This window comes from Notolabrus celidotus, chromosome 21 (assembly GCF_009762535.1).
Source record: "Notolabrus celidotus isolate fNotCel1 chromosome 21, fNotCel1.pri, whole genome shotgun sequence".
Lineage (NCBI taxonomy): Eukaryota > Metazoa > Chordata > Actinopteri > Labriformes > Labridae > Notolabrus > Notolabrus celidotus.
Window position 1 is genome coordinate 4,603,535 of NC_048292.1, and position 18,782 is coordinate 4,622,316.

At 42.7% G+C, this 18,782-nt stretch overlaps 1 protein-coding gene across 3 annotated transcripts in view; it reads right to left on the reverse strand.

Moving 5' to 3' along the window:
* ppfia2 (PTPRF interacting protein alpha 2) overlaps positions 1 to 18,782 on the reverse strand; it is a 291,948-nt gene that overhangs the window by 69,071 nt on the left and 204,095 nt on the right. For all 3 annotated transcript variants that reach the window (XM_034673355.1, XM_034673353.1, XM_034673354.1), the window contains exons 3-5: positions 18,440 to 18,541; positions 9,930 to 10,094; positions 9,164 to 9,238 (exon numbers count right to left, since the gene is read on the reverse strand). In XM_034673355.1, the coding sequence (XP_034529246.1) occupies positions 9,164 to 9,238; positions 9,930 to 10,094; positions 18,440 to 18,541 (342 nt within the window). The remainder of the gene's footprint in view (positions 1 to 9,163; positions 9,239 to 9,929; positions 10,095 to 18,439; positions 18,542 to 18,782) is intronic.

An 18,782-nucleotide genomic window follows, 5' to 3' on the forward strand; every position in this document is an offset into this window, starting at 1 on the left:
GGCTGTTAGCCAGGCTAAAGCTAACTGAACCAAAGGTCTCTCATGAATGTAAGCAAGTTAGCAATTAGCAGCTATGAGTCCTGCTAAGCTAACGGAATAAAAACAGTGTTCTCCTAGCTTTGTTTACAGCTGTTAGCCAGGCTAAAGCTAACTGAACCAAAGGTCTCTCATGAATGTAAGCTAGTTAGCAATTAGCAGCTATGAGTCTTGCTAAGCTAACGGAATAAAAACAGTGTTCTCCTAGCTTTGTTTACAGCTGTTAACCAGGCTAACGCTAACTGAACCAAAGGTCTCTCATGAATGTAAGCTAGTTAGCAATTAGTAGCTATGAGTCCTGCTAAGCTAACGGAATAAAAACAGTGTTCTCCTAGCTTTGTTTACAGCTGTTAGCCAGGCTAAAGCTAACTGAACCAAAGGTCTCACATGAATGTAAGCTAGTTAGCAATTAGCAGCTATGAGTCCTGCTAAGCTAACTGAATAAAAACATAGTGTTCTCCTAGCTTTGTTTACAGCTGTTAGCCAGGCTAAAGCTAACTGAACCAAAGGTCTCACATGAATGTAAGCTAGTTAGCATTGAAGCAAAGCTGTATCAGCCTAGGTCTCCTAAGTACATTAGCTATTCAGCAGCTATGAGCCAGGCTAAAGCTTGTTGAATCTGCCAAAACAACGTCTGATGTCTGTGTTAGCCAGTTGGGAGCTAAGAGCTAGGTTTCAGTTAAATCTAAGCCATCAGCTAGCTTAAAGCAGGAGTCTCCCAATAATGTAAACAATTTAGCCTCAATAAACTAGGCTAAAGCTTACAGAATTAGCAAACAACAACAACAACAACATCAACAACAACAACAACAACACTGTGTTACCTCCAGTTAGCAGTTACGAATCAGGCTACAGCTGAATCAATAGAACGAAAGAAACTTGCAGTTTCCTGTCAATATTTGCTGCATTGGAGCAAGTAGCCTTCAAGAGTCCTTCATTAATTCTATGTTTTGAGGACTGTGGTACACAGTAATATAACCACAGCCTCACGATGCAAGATTTGACTATAAAAACCCTTTTAATTTGTGTAAATGTGTGATGAGTCTTCACAGCGTGCTCAGGATTTCAAGGTTGAAATTTGATGGAAAACTATGAATTCAAGTCTGAACGTCTGAGGCTTAATTTCCAAGAGCTAAAACTAACATTTGCTGAATGAATAAGTGAAAGACGAAGGGAAGGATGGACGATCGATGAGAAGATTGTGAATAAAATAACGTATGATTGAAACTCAGATTGTCATGGCATCAGAGCCTGAGTCGGTGGATGAATTTTGATGATGGTAAAGATTTTCTCCGTCTCACAGCGGACTAGCTTTAAATGAAGCTCAGACATTAATTCTGCAGCCTCAGACTTCTCCTGCAACAGCTGGGTTTCTCCTCCACCCACTACACTGTTCATTATCTCTAACAGGAGCACGATCATGCCTCTGTACGCTTCTGTAACATTATTCTGAGATGGTCTGTAATTTCTCCAGCGCAGACATCAAACACTCAAACCACCTGTGACATGAAGACAAAAACAAATGATGGATGAATGGATGCAGCTCCAGTTTGAAAATGACAGACAGGAGAAGTTTTCCAGGTACAGAAGAAGAGTGTGGCGTCTGTTACTCCTGTTTGATGTTGTTGATCTGCCTCTCATCAAAGGCAGACACACAACACAGAGGGAGGTTTCCTTATCTGTCCTCAGCACCGCTGCGCTGCAAAGAGAGGAGCGTCTGAGGTACGGTGATGAAGGAGAGATGTGAAGAGGAGGTAAGAGAGGGATGGAGGACACAGGAGGAGGGGGGGGGGGGGTCTTTGAGTATAAAAGATTGATTTTGTCAAGGTGAGAGTGGGGGGCTGCGAGGAGCTGGTGCATGGTGCTTAAATTACAATCAATCAGTGTGGAGCAAATGTGCAGACTCATTACATGCATGCACACATACTGTATGAGAACATAACCTTAAAGGCCGACCACAACTTTGGTTAATTATGAACAGAATTAAGAGATAAGTCTTTGTTTACAGATTAATGGATAACCAGGTAAAATAATAGATTAAATCTTGTTGGTGATTAATTGAGACAGTTGTCTAAGGAGTTTCCATATCTAATCCAAGTGTTCATTTTGTTACATAACACCTACGTGCTTTATCACAAGCCTAATATGTATTACAACTAATATATTTGATGTAAATACATTTAAATAATATGTGCAATTTAAAATGAACAAGTGCATTTTGCTTACAGATGGACCAGCAGTTAATGTTCTAATTGTGGAAATAATCTCTGCATGTGAAAAAAGAGATGAACTCCATATAAGAGATTTAAAGTTAAACTTATGAGCATAGTAAGGTCCGTCTTACAGGGGCGTGTCCAGTGAAATGGCGTGAATGAGTGTGTAATAAATGGCGCCAGACAACGAACCAAATCATCCAATCTACTTGCAGACATATGAAAATATCAGAAGTGCATTTTTATGCCTGCCATACAGTGGATGGCAGGGGTTCTCAAACTTTTTGGAGCCAGGGACCCCTTACAGGTGAGAAAATTGTCCAAGGCCCCCCTCATAATTATAACCCGGATTAAGCACATTAGTGATGTGTCATGATCAAAATCTGCGGCTCTGAGAGTCGATGCTTTATAATGAATCAGAAGAGCCGGCTCGCTCTCACAGTGCTCAGTCCCAGCTCTGCTCACAGCAGAACTTTGTTTTGATTGGTCAGCATGGCGGCCATGCGGCCAATCACATGTGAGGGTATAGGATACAGGTGATGGAGGGGATGCTGTGAATCGTGGCTTCATCTGTTTCTTCTGAGAGGGTTAGGGTTAGGGTTCTTCTCAAAGACAGGACAAATACTCACTGAGAGGAGAAATCGGATCACCAACCTGCACTGAGGACATTAATAATGTTTGCTCCAGTTTGGTTCTGGTTCTGTTTGCTTGAGTTTCCTTCTGGTTCTGTTTGCTTGAGTTTGATTCTGGTTCTGGTTCTGTTCTGGTTCTGTTCTGGTTCTGTTCTCGTTCGGTTCCGGTCCGGTTCTGGTTCGGTTCTGGTTCGGTCCTGGTTCGATTCTGGTTCGGTTCTGGTTCTGTTCTGTTCTGTTCTGGTTCTGTTCTGTTCTGGTTCTGTTCTGGTCCGGTTCTGGTTCGGTTCGGTTCTGGTTCTGTTCTGGTTCTGTTCTGTTCAGGTTCTGGTTCGGTTCTGGTTCGGTCCTGGTTCGGTTCTGGTTCGGTTCTGGTTCGGTTCTGGTTCTGCTTGGTTCTGTTTGCATGAGTTTGGTTCTGGTTCTGTTTGCTTAAGTTTAGTTCTGGGTCTTACCCTAACCCTAACCCTAACCTTAACCCTAACCCTAATCCTAACCCTAATCCAAACCCTAACCCTAATCCTAACCCTAATCCAAACCCTAACCCTAATCCAAACCCTAACCCTAACCCTAACCCTAATCCAAACCCTAACCCTAATCCAAACCCTAACCCTAACCCTAACCCTAACCCTAATCCAAACCCTAACCCTAACCCTAATCCAAACCCTAACCCTAATCCAAACCCTAACCCTAACCCTAACCCTAACCCTAATCCAAACCCTAACCCTAACCCTAATCCAAACCCTAACCCTAATCCAAACCCTAACCCTAACCCTAACCCTAAAAAACATGGTATTAATTCACGTGTGCACATACTGTCATCATGCCCCCCCTGCATCAACCCAGCTGGGCCCCCCCAGTCTAAAAAGTCTGGACACGCCCCTGCTGCATCATAAAGGTTTATTTGTTCACTATGAGTTTTCTATTATTGAATAATGTAGCTGTGATTGCATAACAGTCTCTTTAAATAACTTATAAAGTGTAATGTTGTTATCTCTTCTGTCCATCCCTAATTGTGGTGGGACTTTGGGTGCAAACACAATCATGAGATGCCTCAGGCCCTTTAATATTAAGGCTGTTTGTTTCTAAACTGACAGTGATGTTAGCTGAACAACACAGATAAGCAAAAAACAATAGCTCACTCTTGTACAAATTCCATCACGGTCTGAATAACCGTTTGTTCCATGAGAGCAAATTCCAATCAGCAGCAGTAATCAGTGGGTGGCTACTTAAACACCTGTGACTGCATGAGGTCAAAGGCCGACGATTTCATCAGCCACGGCCGTGTTGTCGAAAAAGCCCCGCTGGGAGAAAGGACTCGTTCCAGACCTCCATCACAAATCAATTACCGGTTCACTCGCTCCCGGCTCTGCGCGGCTCCCTGGAGACTGTGAGGTGCGGACATTTTTATTCTGCAAGGAAGGTTTGACTGCCTCTTTCAGCGCCTCAAGGCCCAATCACTCATCTGTCTGCCGCGCTGACAACTGTAGTGTTAACCATTTATGAGGGACGGCCTGGTTGGATGTACTGTACGGGCTTGCTAACCTTGGTTCTGTGATGTGAGAAGTATCTTTAAAAATGCTGTGTCCTCTCTACTGAGACATCTGTCAGGGAGTTAACAGTTGAAAAAGCAGACTCTGTCCAGAAGCTGTGAAAGAAAGATGAAGGACAGCTTTGGAAACGAGGGCCTGTCAAATTATTATTTTAACTGTTCACTCATTTTTTCCCTTTTCCCTCCGACGTCTCATCTTTGATTCAGAACACAGACAACTAACGCTGGAGCTGCATGCTAATAGTCCACCACATGGCAGGCAATGAAAAGTCTTAGTCATCCAAGTTTTGCAGAAAAAACGGCTAAAATTCCATCAAGAAGTGTAGCAATTAGCAGCTACAAGTCCTGCTAAGCTAACTGAATATAAACACAGAGTGTTCTCCTAGCTTTGTTGGGGCAAAAACTAACTTAACCAAAGGTCTCCCATCAATATAAGCTAGTTAGCATTGAAGCAAAGCTGTATAAGCCTAGGTCTCCCAATTAAATTAGCTATTTAGCAGCTACAAGCCAGGGTAAAACTTGCTAAATCTGCATAAAAGCAGTGGTCCCACATCGGGGTTAGCCAGTTAGCAGCTTACAGCTAGGTTTCAGCTAAATCTAAGCCATCAGCCATCTAAAAGCAGGGGTCTCCCAATAATGTTAGCAGTTTAGTCTCAATAAGCTAGGCTAAAGTTTACAGAATTAGCAAAATACTGTGTTATCTCACCTATATCAGCTAGTTGGCAGCCATGAAGCAGGCTGAAGCTAACTGCACCATCCAAACAAAAACAAAGGCTTCTCAACTGTGTTAGCTAGTTAGAAGCAATAAGATTGGCTAATAGGCTCATTTCAGACAAGGGTTTCCTAACAACATGAGCAAGCTAGCAGCTACAAGCCAGACTAAAGCTTACTTAACCTCCAAACAGCTTGGACTCCAGAACTATGTGGTCTAGTTAGCAGCTACAAGCCTGGCTAAAGATAATAGAATCAGCTATCTGAAACCAGATGTCTCCCAATAATATGAGCTAGTTAGTAGCTACACGCTAGTAAAAGCTACTGAAATAGCCAAAACAAACCTAATGACTATGTTACATACAGTTAGCTGTTATTAATCAGGCTGAAGTAGAATTAATTGGATGAAAGAAACAAGCAGTTTCCTGACAATATTTACTGGTTTGAGGCAACTAGCCAAAAAAGTCTCATGGCTAGTTATCAGGCTACATAAACCAGCAGTTTCCCAACAATAACAGCTAGTTAGCAGCAGTCAGCCAGGCTAACACTAACCAGCATCCAGCCAGAGGTTTCCCAACTACAGTAATAAGTTAGAGGTCAGGTTAAAGCTGAAGCTAGCCCTGACTCCTCAAACCCTTGGCTAATTTCGGTCAAGGGTTTCCTAACTACATGAGCAAGCTAGCGACTACAAGCCAGACTAAAGCTTATTGAATTTCCAAAACAGCTTGGACTCCACATCTATGTGGTCTAGCTAGCAGGTACAAGCCTGGCTAAAATTAACAGAATCAGCCATCTAAGGTCACCCAATAATGTAAGCTAGTTAATAGACTACAAGCTAGTTAAAGCTACAGAATCAGCCAAAGCAAATTGGTGGTCTCCTGACGATGCTAGCTACAGTTAGGTGTTATAAATCAGGCAAAAGCTGAATTACCAGGACTAAAGAAACTAGACTTTTCCTGACAATATGTGCTGATTTGAAGGGACTAGCCTAAAAGACTCCAGGCTGAAAAAGCTGAAGTTATCAGGCTACATAAATCAGCAGTTTCCCAACAATAAGAGCTAGTTAGCAGCAGTCAGCCAGGCTAAAACTAAACAACATCCAGCCAGAGGTTTCCAGACTACATTATTTAGAGGTTACAGGTTAGGCTAAAGCTGAAGCTAACCCTAACCCCTCAAAGCAAGTGTCTCCTTTCCTATCATATACTGTTAGTAGTCAGCGGCTACAAGGTTAGCTAAAGCTAACCTAATCAGAGAAAAGAAACTAGCTTTCTCTCAAAATATGCTTCAGATGACCCAAAGCTGAGATTTAGAGAGTTGAATTGTGTTGAACTAAATGTCTAGATTGATGACTTGATTTTCTGACACATTCAAAATCTTTACTGGTTTCCAATTTGCAATGTCATTAGCATGCATATCTATAATTAAACATCACAAAAATAAAATGATAAGTCAGCTGTAATGGAAAGCCCTCACTCTTCCATCTCTTCACCATCTAAACACATCATCACAGTTTGTCCTGACACCTTGTCAGCTGACCAACTGCACTCCTGCACCGTCATTAACACACACACACACACACACACACACACACACACACACACACACACACACACACACACACACCTCCCCACAACCTGCCTCTGCTTCCCACCTGCCACCTCTATTTCTGTCTCCTGCCATTCTCTCTCTCTGCTTTTCCTCTCCACTGCCTGTCCTCCTACCCAAATCCAACGCAGGCACACTCCCTCCACTCTGTGTCGCACTCCTCTTTCCCCCCTTCTTATTTCCCCTCTCCTCACCAACTTATATTCCAGTCCTGGGAGTCAGACTGGCATGTCTGACAGGCTGTGAAGTGTCTGCCTGAGGGCTTTTTCTCAGCTGGAGCAGGACCATCTGCATTGCAATGGCTGCTCAGGTGCTCGTGAATGCCCGAGCCGGGAGGTTGAAGAAGAGTTCGACCGCAGTGTTGAGCAGTGTCAGTGCTTTGCAGTAGCCACTCGTGTGCAGGAGGATATTTTGTGTTAGCTCCTGATAGATGAGGTCGAGTAAAGCCTGCAGAGTTGGTGCACACAGTATCTCACTCCTGTTTCCTTTTTCTAAGGAAAGTGAAACTTTTCTGAAAACTGCCAAACTTAAATTATTTTTTTCAGCTCTTCTCGGTAGGAAACCTTAAATTTGCTGCAATTGTTCACCTTGCAATGTGCATGGAAATTCATTTCTAGTAAATTAATTACACTAGATTATTAATCTTAGACGATGGAGCAGATATCAAAGTGCAGTACATGCAATCATTTCTCATCACTATTATGCTATTCTTGTTAATAATACATTGATTTAAGATTGGCCAACCTGTGAGAAATCGATTAATATATGTTACAATGTCCCCTCCATCTTCCCCCTCTCCTCTTCTCCTGCTTCTTTGAGCAGTAGTCACCTTATTTCATGATGAAATCCTTGTATGCTTCTCTCCCCCGGCTCTGCCTGCTCTGTCCTCTTTCTAACAGATCCCTACAGACTCTTCTTTCTGTTCTCTCTCCTCTCTTTCCTCATGAAAATGTGGGTGCAGGGGAGGTAGAGCATTAAGTCTAACCCCAGGAGGATGAACTCTTGTCCAAACAGGCTTCTTGTCCTGGCTCTGTCCTCTTTCTAACATATCTCTGCACACTCTTCTTCCCTAATTAAAATGGAGGGCAGGGGGAGGTAGAGCGTACGGTCTACCTGGCAGGGGGTGAGCTCTCGTCCCCCTGCCAGCTTCTTGCCCTTTGCTTTACCTAATTTTTTCTTCTAACATCTCTCTATGCACTCTCATCTCTGCTTTCTCTCTCTTCTCTCTTCCCTCATTAAAAATTGTGAGCAGGGAAAGGTAGAGTGTGCAGCCTAACTCAGAAAGGGGTCAGCTCTTGTCCAGACAGGGTTCTTGCCCTAGCTTTGCCTCACCTGTCTGATTTTTTTTCACCTCTTTAAAGTCTCTTTTCTTTGGGTTCTCATCATCTCTCCTCACTTCCTTCATTAAAATGTTGAGGCAGGTGAAGGTATAGCGTACACCTTGCCTCATAGGGAGTGAGCTCTTGTCCAAACAAGCTTCTTAACCTGGCTCTGCCTGACCTGTCCTCTTTGTAACATCTCTCTCTGGACTTAACTCTCTCTCCTTTTCTTCTCTCAGAAAATGTGGGACCATGGGAAGGTAGAGCGTACAGTATAACCTGGAGGGGTTGAGCTCTTGCCTAAACAAGCTTCTCAACCTGGCTCTTCCTACTTGGTCTTCTTATATCTCCCTGCAGACTCTTCTCTCCGTTCTCTCTTTTTTCTCTCCTCTCTCCCTCATTAAAATATGGGACCATGGGGAAGTAGAGCGTACAGTCTAACTTAGCAAGGTTGAGCTCTAGCCCTAACAAACTTCTCACTCTGGCTTTGCCTTACATTTCCTCTCTTTTTACACCTTTCTACACACCCCTGTCATCTCTCCTCTTCTCCCTGAAAACGTGGGACCATGGGGAGGTAGAGCGTACGGTCTTACTTAGCAAGGTTGAGCTTTGCATTCCCTATCCTCTTTTTTACAGCTCTCTACACATTCTTCGCCCTGTTGTCTCTCTCTTCCCTGAAATGTGGGACCATGGGAAGGTAGAGCGTACAGTCTAACCTGGAGGGGATGAGCTCTAGCAGAAACAGGGTTCTTGCCTTGGCTTTGCCTGCCCTGCCCTCTTTACAGACTCAGTTTTATGTGCAAAACATATCTTTCTTGTGCAAGTAACTTTGTTTATTGAACAACATCCTTTTTTTTCTTTTGTTTTGGATGCATCTTGTTGGTAGCTTCCTTTGCCCACATGCTGTGCACGTTTAGTGAAGCATTTAACATTTCATTCTGCACTGAATGATGACAATAAAACCTTCTTCCTTCTTTATCCATCTATCAATCCATTTATACCTATTGAGAATACTTAACATCACATGAAGCAAATCCCAACTCATCTGTAGACATCAACCCTCGCTTTTAACATATCATCTGTGGCAGCTCTTACCTCCTGATTGGCTGCTGTGAGCTCCTCCTCCAAGGCGGAAACCCTCTCCAGTGACACTCGTAGTCTCTCTCGTACCTGAAAATCACACAATACAAACATGTGTCAATAACATCTTTACAGGCGGACAGTGGAGATGACAGATAAGGCTCTGGCACTTATTATCCCCCTGTTGAGTGCTGACTTAATTCCAGTGTGTTGGTCAATAAAGGGTTAACACAGCAGTAAAGACGCCCCTCTGCTGCAGCACAGAGAGCTGTCCTCTTTCCCTCCCGTGGCCTCACAATAACACTTTACTGAGGCTTCAAAGCGCCGTTATGAGGCTTTTACGGCTTTTAAAGCGATGACTGCTGAGAGGAAATCCCTCCTGCACTCCTCTCAGAGCGTCTTCATTTCTCGCGGCTGTGATGGAGCCATATTTTTTTTGCACTACGTGGTGACTGAGCTAAACTGCTGCTGCTGCCCACGAGGACGTCAGACCTCCTCTCAGAGGAGGCTGATCCTGGATTAGCTAGCGTCTGAGTCGGGATGTCCCCCCTCCAGCTGCCCAAGATGCGTTTATTCCCTCAGAAAGCATGCTTTATAAATGATGGCTTTTAGAGGAGAGGATGAATGGATTACAGGGGCAGGGGTGATACCACACAGGGGTCAGAGGTCACAGATCAGTAGGCTGTGAGTTGAAGGAGAAATGTTGTGGATGTAGAGGCTGAAACCATTGATGGAGATTTCAGCAGCCATGTTGGAATCACTTCTCTGCACACAGACGTACCTTCTCATCGAGGGCTTTATGGTGTTCAAAAAGGGACTTGAGCGCTTTAAGGACCTCGACCTCACTGGACACTCCCGAGGGAGACTGAGCCTGACGCTTGACCACCGTCATTCGAAGAGACCGCTCATGTCGGGACACCAAACACTCCAGATGCTCCAACAGAAGCTGAGAAGAGAAGATAATCACTGTTATTATCAATATCATCAGCATGATTAAAGTAGAACAAACCCTCCTCACAGCAGGATGATGAAGTCTAATGAAACAGGAACGATGTGAGTGCATCCAGAATGTACGACATTTAACTACAACAATTTATACAAAGAGAAACAGAAAGACATTTTAGAAAGGATGCAAATTCAAAAGCAGTCACTTCAGTTTTTGTGTTTTTGATTCTGCATTGTTTATTGTATTTGCAGCACATTTGTCAGTGCAGCTTTTTGCAGCACTGTTTGGTGTGTGCAGCGCTGCACTTCTGTCGGACTCCTGCACGTGTTTTTCACTCTGCATCATTTTTAAATCTGCAGCCTGTTTCACTTGATGGAGTTTGTTTGGGTTGTGTCGGTGTGAATGCCCCTGCTGGAAAAATGTAGAAATGAAACAAAGGTTCGCAGCAAACTTAAGTTTAGCTTGAAATCAACATATTCTTTAGCACTGAAAAAAACAAACAATGCATGTGAGCATTCATTAGGATTTCCCCAAAACCGTGTAACCAATCAGCAACATCATGAGGTCATTATATAAAAAAAAAGAGAGAAAGAAATGCTACCAAAGTCAGACAGCAGATAAAGAAGTGAGTCTTGTTATGTGCTATAAGATGATAAAGAGCTGTAAATAAACATGAATTATTATTAAAACACATTTCTTGTCATTTTACCTCCTGAAATGCAGAATTAAAAGGAAATGAGATATTTAAAATAAGGATGGGCAATGATTTTCAAATATTCGTTCACTTAGTGAAAATCGAAGAGTTACTTCGAATATTTTCTCAATTCAAAAGTACAATTTTCACCATATTCACGGGTGCCTGGTTGTAATACGGTATTCCCGCCAGACGGTGGCTATAGAGTGTCTTAAAGTTGTTTGCTAACTGCATTAAGAAACAGAAGAAGAAGAATGCTAACTGCATTAAATAGTAAAAGAAGAAGAAAACATTAGCAACAGTCGCGGCAATTCTCTCAGTTTCTGAATCTCACACTACTACAAACGTATTTCCAGAGTCTGAGCATGGCTGTAAAATGTAAACACACAGGCCAGGCTGCATCACAGAAACACCGACATAAAGATCCAGACAGACGCTGTCAGTGCTCGCTACTAGCAGCACCTCGTCCTGCTGCTGGTTAATGTGACTGCCACACAAACCGTGTGGCAAATCATCGAATTGATTCCAATATTTATCGAATAGTATTTTAGCTTGAAATGCCCATCCCTAATCTAAAAGTTGTCAAAATTGCACCCTTTTCCTACTTAGATCATAATTCACATTATGTTCATTCTGACTTGTTATCGTCAATATTTTAAAGAGATCTTGTATATCTGTGTCTTTTCAGAGTGAAGGTATGAAAGCTGCTTCTTCTTAACAGTAACTGAGAGAGAGCACAAAGGGATTATGCTAATCTGGGTTGCTAGGTAGCATGACAAGTCAGCTAGCAGCACAAGGACAGAGGAGATAAGATGCAGAGCTGCAGGGCTGACTTCAGGAAACACAACAACAACAACAACAAGGACAGGGAGTAAACAACCAGGATGTAGATGCAGGAAGACAGAAAACCAGTATGCTGCAGATATGAGACATTATTTATTAAATCAGTGTAAGAGATCATCTGATTTAATTTGCCTTGTTTACACATTGGAGCTGGATTTGGGAAGCACAAACTGGAGATGTGTCCTGATGTAGATCTTGATACTTTATTCCAAGGATGTAATATCATATCCAGAAGATAAGGATCTGGTTGGAGGTTATAGCTCCAGTCTTTCCTTGAAAAACTAACCCTGCTTCATCCCTCACATTCCTTCACATCGCTGCTCTAAACACCCTCGACGACAGGCTTCCTCTCGAGCCGCAGCTGGAGTGAATGTATGCTGTGGTTAACCTCGGGTTACTAAATCAAATTCCAGCTTCATATCAGCTGAACTGAAAGATTCTGCATTTTTTAAAGAAGCTCTGAGAAAACAACCCAGAGTCAGAGGGATGTTTAATCATGCAGGAAACTGGGAACAATTAACGCCAGTAAACACTACAGGGTCAATAAAGAGTGTTAACTATTAGCTGGCTTCCTTATTTGTTACCCAGCTGTGTTAAATACTTGATTCTGATTGGTCAAAACCCAAAAACACTGTGATCAATTCACAACAGCAAAAGGAACGCCAGGGACAACCTGATCACACACGTCATATCAAATCAATCTGACACATTCCACCTCTGCCTGTTGACAATGGCCACGGTTACATGATGTTTTTTAATTCTGAATTAATAATTCCGAATTAAATAATTCTGAATTAAAGTTTTCTCCTTCGTGTTTACATGGAAATAGTAATTCCGAATTGAGGTTTACATGGAAAACACGTTTAATTGTTTTTATTCAATTCCTCTTAACGTCTGGGGGTTGGGAAGGGTTCTGATTGGACAGGGCTGGGCGTGACGTATTTACGTTTACCGGAAGAAAACAGACTCCAGTTCCTGCTTCTTTTATTTTAGGTTACAACATGGAAGACCACACAATAAGTTCAAATGTCGCTTTGATTTTGACTATAGTTGTTAAAAAGCAGCTTGACACAAACGTACTGCTTCACTTTTGTCAGCTGAGGAGGAGAAGAGAGATAGACGACCGGAGAAGGGAGGCGGAAGACCGGACTGTGGCGATTCAAAGCCGGTTAGTGCAACGGCTGCTCTACCTCAGCCTGGAATATGTGCCCGCCAGCGTATGTGCGTCATCGTGACAGGACAAGGGAACGAGCATGCACAGAACGACTGGAATTAATTTAAAGCGGAATGAACGTATACATGATCGAGGAATTATTCAATTTGGATTTAAAATCAGAATAAACCAGCTACTTACATCAGATTTAAGTTTAATTCGGAATTATCATTCGGAGTTAGGTGTTTACATGGTAATTTTAAATCTTTTTAAAGAGGATTTAATCTTAATTCGGAATTAAAGAGGAATTAAAAGTCTCATGTAAACGTAGCCACCGTGGTAAAAATTTTAGAACAGAATGGAATAGAATCCTTCTAACTGGTCAACACAAAATAACAATGGTGATTAATTCTCATCATCAAAGCGCTTCCCCCTCTGCTTGTTGACACTGTGGTAAAACTGTTAGAATGGAGTGGATTGAAATGGATCAAAGCAGAATAGAACAGTGGTTCATTTGATTTGGAACAGAATGGAATTTTTCTGATTGGTCAAAACCCCATAACAATGGTGATTAACTCTCAACATCGAAGCAAGAAAGCACTTTACCCCTCTGCCTGTTGACACTGTGGTAAAAATGTTAGAATGGAATGGAATGGAACACAGTAGATCAGAGCAAAATAGAATAAAATGCATTAATGCTTGAGACAACTTGATGACACATGTCATATTTAATAAATCAACAGAAAGTAGTCCAGCATATTCTCCCTCTGTCTGTTGACACTGTGGTAAAACTGTTAGAATGGAGTGGATATGAACAAAGCAGAATAGAACAGTGGTTCATTCTAGACAGCAAAAGAGACACCAAGGACGACCTGATCACACTTCATATCAAATCAATCCACAGGAAGTAGTCCGTCTCATACCCACTCTGCCTGTTGACACTGTGGTAAAAATGTGAGAGTGGTCTCAGGTTGGTCTTGAGAGTGGGGGAATAATGACAGTTAACGGGCACAGATGTGAGAGCAGCCTGAGGAGCTACTGGACCCCAAACATTTCTGAGAGGGAGAAGTGGAGCAACATCCTGTCCTTCAATCCAGTAAACGGATCCTCATTGAATCAACATGTTGTGTCCAATTGGAGTGGAATAACGTACGGTGAACTGGTGGTTTTGTGACCATGATGAGGTTTTATGAATGGTAGTCAATTTAATTTCCACAAATTGAATGCTTGTGGTTACTTATAAGTTGTAGTCACTGTCCTATCCCTCAATAAAAGGTATGAAGACAAACAAACAAACACACATTTTTCAAAAAGATGTGTGTTCGGGGCACCCTGCTTAAAAAAAGTCTGGACACGCCCCTGAGACTAGAGAAATAAAAGCTGCTGAATGTAGCCTCAGTTCCTGTGCAGCCATAAAAGTGTCATCGCCCTGCTTAGCTAGCTCTTAGTTGTTGAGTTGTTGAACTATTCCCTCATTCATGTTCTCAACCATGTTGGTGGTTGGTGTCCTCACAGGAAGGAGACTGAGTGTCGTCTCCTCACCTGTCTGCCTGACACAGCTGTCTCTGTGAGTCTCATCAGCTGCCATCATGTCTGCGTACAGTATCCACTCCTGCCAGCTCGACAAAAAGCTCACTGCTGAACCAATCACAAAGTGAAAGTGAAGAGTTCGGAGTGAAGTTGTTAGAACAAAAGCCACAGTCCTATGCTGTTCAGTAAATACTTCATCTCTTTTCTGCCTCTGCTGAATCGTGTCTGATCGTTTACAGCGTGATTTAAACATCAACTTCACTTCTTTTATTCCTCTGTCATCACATCTCACTTGTCAGCTCCTCCGTCCACTGTCTGTCTGCACATGCCTTCAAAGATTTAATCACAAACTGTAAAACCCTACGAGCCACAGACCGAACCTCATTAAAGTTTCTTGGTAATTGCCCATCAGAAGATTGAAGGTGATAATAAAGTGAGAGCGAAAATGACTTTTGTCTGTCCCTGTTCCTCACGCCTTTCTTCACTTTTTTCCTGTTTTTTTCTCTCAGCTGCTGTTGTGCTAAAATATTCTGCCTCCACTCGGGGAAAGATAACACGAGACTCTAAATCCACACTTAATCAGCCGAGGGATGGAAAACAGCGTCTTATCTGTGAACAGCAGAGTGTGCGTGCTGCCCCCAAAAAAGACAGAGTTTCTACTGAAGATGCAAGACTTCAAGCTGCACCCAAATCAAGCTGATCTGTTAATGTCTGCAGTGTTCCATCCCTCAAAAGACTTCGACCTGGACTCTGCAGGACATCTGTGCCATTTGAGCTTAGTTTCACTGTTGAGCAGCCATCCATGTAAAGTAGGAGGGAAACGTTCAAGCAGAATGTGTGGAGCTAATGAGGTATGTCTCAGGATCTAACACTGTCAGTGCACATGGTTGCTTCGGTGTCGTCCCCACCTTACAGCTCAAACCTTCTCAGGACGCCGTCTGACGCAGCGTGCAGAAGGCTTTGGTTTTCTGCTGCTGATGTGAGAATATAGGGCGAGTTATGAAACCTTTGGAGGAGTTCAGAAATAAAAGTCACAGAGTTCTGTAGAGTAGAAATAGTTGTTACAATAAACGTCACTTTCGGTGGAGACAAATGGAGCGACGCCTGCGAGCTAGTTCAGGCAGACAACTCAAGCTGCAATGCCATACACGTCACATGTCCCACTCCCTTATCCATCATCCAATCCTGCCCTCTGCCTCTCAAATTGGCGGTCTATTTAAACTGGGGAAAAATCTCCCATCTCTCCCTCTGCCAGTCAACGACTCTGCTGCTGCATATTGCTGATATTTTCTTCTTCCCCGCCGCCTCCCCAGCTTCCACCTGCAGGCTCCGGGGGTGTTCAGTATGTTTTGCTCATCACTCCTCAAAGTCTGCATGTAAACTTATCTGCAGGGAGTGATGAGGCCGGAGCCTGGGCGCCAAACATGAATATGTATTTGCTGCTACAATAAACAATTTAAACGTGAGTTGTCTGACTGAACTGTTGTTATCGGTCATATTGGTCCAGACAGGATTTGTTCTGTCTGATGCCAGGCTGTTTTAAAAAAGGATACGCATGGACCGCTGTGTTTCAGGTCGCATACTGAATAAATGTAGGAAATCAAACACAACCTTATCCTGGACACTTTCTCAAAGACTGTCATATCATGTCCTTATGTAGCTTTTAGTCCTTTTAATTGTATGGTGCTATTTGTACTTTTATTTCCTTCTCTCTTTTGTTTGTTTGTGTTTTGGTTTCTCCCCTACCTTCTTATTTTGATTTTATTTGACCCTATTTTATCTTTGTTTAATCTTGATCTTTTTAGGAAGCCTTTTTAACATCTGGCAAGGGACTACGGATGTAAACTAGCCTCTTGGCTAACTCTGGCATATTTACAGAAGTGTTAATTAATATGCATGGTCCTTTTAAATAATAAATAAAATAAAATAAATAAATCCTCTTCAGACTTTAAATTCTTTTTCACAGCACCTTCTGTGTTTCCACAGACATAGATATTCACAGAATATCCACTGCAAGCTCAACAAACTATCAACAAAGGCTTCAACACTCAAACAAATCAAGTCATATCATTCAGTGAGGCCTGTTGTTCAGGGCCGCTATAGCAGCAGTGATCAGGCTCTTGCCAAGGCGAGCCCTTCTACACCTCGGTGCCCTGTATCTGCGCCCTGAGGGGAGTGGGATGAGACAGGTGTTTAGTGGTTCTGTGATGTCCTGCTTTATTGAGGTTGTGATGCGTCTGATGGCCCTGTTGTTAAAGTCTGTGAGGTTTGGTGTGGGGAGACCGTTTATTTTAGAGGCTGTGGTGGTTATGCGTGAGTTTGGCCTTGTTTTTTACAGATACATCTTCCTACTTGTTCTCCACCTGATTGAGACATGGTTGTGTGACCGACTCCTCTCCATGCGCTGCAGGACTGAGAGGTTCAGGAGGTCGTCCATCCCTGCTGCGATAAGACTTTACAACAGATCTTGCTAGTGTGCACTTTATTAATACTACTGATATTAGCTTTTAACCTATTTTATTCACTTTACCTTGTTGATTTTTCTTACCGTACTGCCTGACTTTAAGAAGCATGGTTGTGTATGGCACACACTGTATGCTGCTGGACACCCGAATTTCCCCTGTTGGGGATGAATAAAGTGTCTGTCTGTCTGTCTGTCTGTCTGTCTGTCTGTCTGTCTGTCTGTCTGTCTGTCTGTCTGTCTCTGTCAATTCAATTCAATTCAATTCAAATTTGCTTTATTAGCATGAACAAAGAGATATTATTGCCAAAGCACATAAATTCATACAATACATTATATATATTCACAACACATTACACTCACCATATATACATTAATCACACACCATATTCATTACATATTATATTCATCACATACATTTCAACCATATATTACATATATTACATGTTTTATATGCATTAATGAACGATGGTGTCACCTATACAGCATATCTCAATGTCCTCTGTCTCTGTCTCTCTCTCTCTCTGTCTCTCTCTCTCTCTCTCTCTCTCTCTATCCATCCATCCATCCATCCATTTATATCTGGATCCCATTTGGCGATAACTGTCTCATCAAGAGACGCTACAGATTGAAACTACCAACTGTCTTTGTAACCGATGTTTCAAACAGCTAACATGAAATTGAAGCAACACCTCTGTCCGTAAGATATTTTAAAACTGAAGGATGCCTTTTTAAAAATATTGTTTGCCAGATATTTCACAGCCACAGATTCCCTCTAGACACTTTTGTCAGTAAACTTTTATTTCCACTGAAAGGGGAAATTCCCAAGAATGGTTTGCAGCTGAAGGCATCATGCATTGTGCATCATTTGCGACAATCTACTCTGTCTGAAGATCTACTTTGCAAAGCATCTTCTGTTAATGAGACTCAAGCCCCAAATTGCCCACAAACGTCTGCAGCTCGGTGCAGTGTGCTCTTGTTTTGTGTCTGATTGTGGAGACAAGCTGTTAGCATCCTCACTCTCTGCTGCGTAGAGAGCAGATCCTGACGGCGCTCTCAAACTTTTGCAGCCTCATCCCAGTGGAATTTTACCTTTGAATCAAAGCTGCCTCGGTTTCTGGTATACTGTTAGTTCAAACATGTTGGATGACATCTAAAGACAACAGCTAATGTTAGCATTCAATCATGCAGCATTATTTGTCTGTGAAGGTTCTCAGTCATCCAGGTTTTGGTAATCCAAAGCTTGATCCGTAAGGCAACTGGACTGGTAGAAAGGCCTCCGAAAGGCTTCTTCCGTTCTGACCAGACTGGGGAAGAGCTAGAAAATAAAAGCCTCTAACAGTCGTGGGTGTGTTCAGGTCGTCACAGAGGGTCCTAAGTAGGGTTGTTAGCCTAGTTTCTGGCAGTTGTTAGCATTATTGTTTGATATTCTTACTACAATAACTTCATACAGAAAAGAGTTGGATGCAAACAGTTAAAGCTATCAGCCGACCTCACAGGGATATCATAGCTTCCTTTTAGATCTACTGCTGTATAAAGCTTGCAACCTGCAACTTGATAACAGCCTTTGAGGAGAATGGTCGCTCTTTGAATACAGCGAGTCGTTGGCGGTGTTATCAGTTCAGTTAATGACTGAAGGAGTGTGACGGCGTGATGCTGCTCACCCTGGTGTTGTTCCTCTCGGCTTTGAGCTCCGAGATCTCCTCCTCCTTCTCCAGCAGCTGCTCCCTGCAGGCGTTCAGCTCCTTTGTCAGCGCAGCGAACTCCTGAAAACACAAACGGAAGAGGAGAGGATGGGTTAGCATCACTCAGTACTGTGGTCAATGGCCTTTAATGATGCGAGGAGCAGGGATGTAATGAAGCAGCATGAGAGCTTGCTGTGTGATGGATGGTGCATGTATAGAAGAGCAACATAGAAACACAAAAATCAACTCGCACTTCAAGTTACTGATGTTAAAAGATGATCCTTTATGATGCATCATCAACAAAGTCCAGTTACAAGCAACA